The sequence below is a fragment of the Limulus polyphemus genome, unplaced genomic scaffold (assembly GCF_000517525.1).
Source record: "Limulus polyphemus unplaced genomic scaffold, Limulus_polyphemus-2.1.2 Scaffold10720, whole genome shotgun sequence".
Classification (NCBI taxonomy): domain Eukaryota; kingdom Metazoa; phylum Arthropoda; class Merostomata; order Xiphosura; family Limulidae; genus Limulus; species Limulus polyphemus.
This window is the reverse complement of record NW_013676330.1, coordinates 1,488-4,753: the sequence shown is the minus strand read 5'-3', so window position 1 is coordinate 4,753 and position 3,266 is coordinate 1,488. Positions and strand designations below refer to the sequence as shown.

The 3,266-nt window shown below is 30.2% G+C and overlaps 1 protein-coding gene across 2 annotated transcripts; it reads left to right on the top strand.

Annotated features, from left to right (window-relative positions):
* The first annotated feature begins 224 nt into the window (after positions 1-224).
* LOC106476491 (exosome complex component RRP43-like) lies at positions 225-2,679 on the top strand. Of its 2 annotated transcripts, none has more exons than XM_022380347.1 (2): positions 225-252; positions 1,849-2,679. In XM_022380347.1, exon 2 carries the CDS (start codon positions 1,856-1,858, stop codon positions 2,624-2,626), a length of 771 nt encoding a protein of 256 aa, XP_022236055.1. In that variant the 5' UTR covers positions 225-252; positions 1,849-1,855; the 3' UTR covers positions 2,627-2,679. The 2 variants fall into 2 exon arrangements, with proteins under 2 accessions (XP_022236055.1, XP_013792602.1); XM_013937148.2 differs by having other exon boundaries at positions 234-317.
* The last annotated feature ends 587 nt before the right edge of the window (positions 2,680-3,266 follow it).

Here is a 3,266-nt window from a genome sequence, read left to right as displayed (position 1 = left end):
AAATCAAGCTATTAGAGATGTACTGGGAATTATAATAACAAGATTGAAGATGTACTGAAAAGCTGTAACAACAAAATTAAAGATGTACAGAAATACAAATGTTAATAAAGCAAGCTTTTTATTATTAGGTATAACTAAATATGTAATACATTTTTTTGTTTTTCATAGTTATTTTTGAAAAGTTTGAATTTGATAGTCTTAGGTAGCGCTGTAAAGTGAGCATTAGGCTTAACGTGCTTAGCATTATAAGAGGTAATGGATGTGTGTGTATATATTTGTACACTTTATGTTGTTTACATTTTTGATTAATTATTAAGGTAAGCAAGGTGTGTTTTTGTTGTTGTTTTTCTCAAGGGAAGCAGCTAGCCTTATAGTAAATTTAAATAGTGGACATTTCTGCACAATTGCATTTAAATGTTGTAACTTGTAGTACTAGTAGTAGTAATAGTGCCATGTAGCTATTATTATTAATATTACGCCATTTTCGGTGCCCAAAATAATGTATTTCTTTGGTAATTAAAATGGTATGGGTGTATAGAATGTCATTTTTGTTAACATAGTGTCAGATTATATAAAAAAGTTAATTATGGAAAAGTACACAATATAGGTTAAGTAATTTTACTTAGTTTTTCATAGAAAATAGTTTACTTACACCGTTACAGATATAATTATATATTACATATTCCTGATCAATTTTAATTATTTCTGAAGATTCACCAAATAATAGTATTACTTATTAAAAACTATTCGAATTTTAATCTTAAACTATTAAAAAACATTAAAATTAAAAAGAAAATGAATTTTGATTGAAAAACCAATAACAATTTATGCAACCAATCAAAATTCAAAATATCTAAACTATTAAATCTGATGCAGAAACGTTCAGAGGAGCTGCCAAATTGGCTTTCACTGGAGTTGAAATATCCATGTTCCTTAGTTGTGTTCTACCATCCATACTACTGGCAGGGCCTTTATCTCTAGTACATTTCAAGTAGATATACTTTACTGACTATATCTATGTTTTCCTCATAGTGAATACAAAGCATGTTTGAGTCTATAGTCTTTTTCAGTTTCAGCCCTGTAGTTTTTTTTTTAAGTTTTTTGGTAATTATACCTACTGCACTTTGGCTATTTGCACAGGTAATCAATAGTTGCAAGATTCATAACTGAATTAAATTCATATAAAAAGACTATTCTACAAATTTTGCCATATCTAATTTGAGATTTTTAATATATGTGTGGGAAAAATGGAAAATTTTAGCATGAAAAATTAAACATTGCTAATATATACTCATCACTTCTTTGTTATTTATATCTTAAAAAATTACTGCCTCATTATGTGGTTTAAATATTTGATGTTTCATTATATTAATGTTTATTTGGCATTCTTGTGTAAATACTAAGTATAAGGTCATTTCAGTATAAAATTCACAACATTCCAAGTTCTTAAATGTGGAGGAAATTTCTTCACTGTACCAGATATTTAGAAAAACTAATTATGATCACTTCCTTGTCAATTTTGGTAAAAATATCCATAAAGAGAGATTATTTTTGGTTGTAATATTTGTTTTTTAAAGTCTTTCAAAATGAACAAGCATTTCTTGTACCAGCACAGAAATGTACCTGCACATTTTATGTATTTTTTATCATACAAATCACTTTGCCTCCTTGAACTGACATGTATTAACTGCTAGTAGAAATATTAACATGGGACAGTACCTTTCCTGGAATGAATAAAGGTGTACAAAAACACCATTAAAATAATCTATTTTGCCAAAGTTATTTTAATTTAAAATAGTTATATAAAAGTGGATGGAATGATAATTTTTGTTTACTCCTGAATTTCAGAGAAACAATGGTTTTGGAAAGGTCTGATGGACGGGACTGTTGGAAAACAAGAAGAACTATAATAAATGTTGGTTCTATAGGCACAGCCTATGGGTCAGCTCTTGTGAGGCGGGGAAAGACAACAATAGTTTGTGGTGTTAAAGGGGAATTGGCTAACTCCAGACCTGAGAATCCAGGAGATGGATTTCTTGTTGTAAACCTTGACCTTCCACCTCTTTGTTGCCCACTCTTTAAACCTGGTCCACCTAGTGAACAGTCCCAATCTATTTCACAGTTTCTTAATGATATTGTCACCAGTTCAGGCTGTGTGGTTCTTTCAGATTTGTCTATTGAAGGTCAGCTTGTTTGGTGTCTGTTTGTAGATATAATTTGCTTAGAATATGATGGTAATGTAATTGATGCAGCAGTACTGGCAATGTTAGCTGCTCTCACAAATACAAAGTTGCCCAAGATTACTGTAAGTAATGACAATGGAGAAATTAAAGTTAGTGAAGCACTTGAAATACTTGCTGTAAAATCACAGCCTGTAACCACTACCTTCGTTTATCAACAAGATGGTGGTCATGTGATGGTAGATCCATCTTTTGAAGAAGAATATGATGCAGCTGGCATATTAAGCATAACTTTACAAGAAGATGGTAGTCTTGTAAAACTTTACAAACCTGGAGGACTACAGTTACCAGACTCTGTACTTGAACAGTGCATTGCCAAGGCCCGAAGTTTATCAAAAGATATGTGGCATTTGTTAAAAACTGTGTCAGAAACTGTTGAAACATAGATGGAAATGTGTCTGTTTAATCCAGAACTATTAAAAGTATTATCTTTGTCAAATGTTTTTTGTTTTCTACATCTAAATTCCTGTGCTTAATTATCCTAGTAAAATTATATACAATGTTAGTAAGTATGTGTATAAAAACTGTAATGATTATAGTCCTTAAAAGGCAGTTTTGAAGTTGAAAAAAAAAAACAACGAAAACATTTATCACAGTAATACTTGATGTAAAGTAGTGAAAGTTATGTGGAACATCCAATCAAAAGTAAGATAATTTAAATAGTAACTTACAAGTTACTGAGGTCAATCCTGTATAACAAAGTGGATGGAAATACCAAAAATTAGAATATCAGTTGAATACAATTTTTCTAAACAGCTGTACTATCATGAGGTTCCACTAGCTTATGTTATTTATATTAGTCACTAGACCACCCTTGACCCGTTGGGTCACCCACTATTCAGAGGTTATGAAGAATTAAAGCTAATTTCAATATTGCACCGAAATGAAGGTTTATTTTGAGATAATTTAATTAAATATTTCAATCCATTCGTGTTATTAATAATTCAAGAAAATATATTTGATTGTTGATCAGGAGTAAAAGGAAAGACAATTTCATTTTTCAAAAAAGTGAAGTCAGAATTTTCA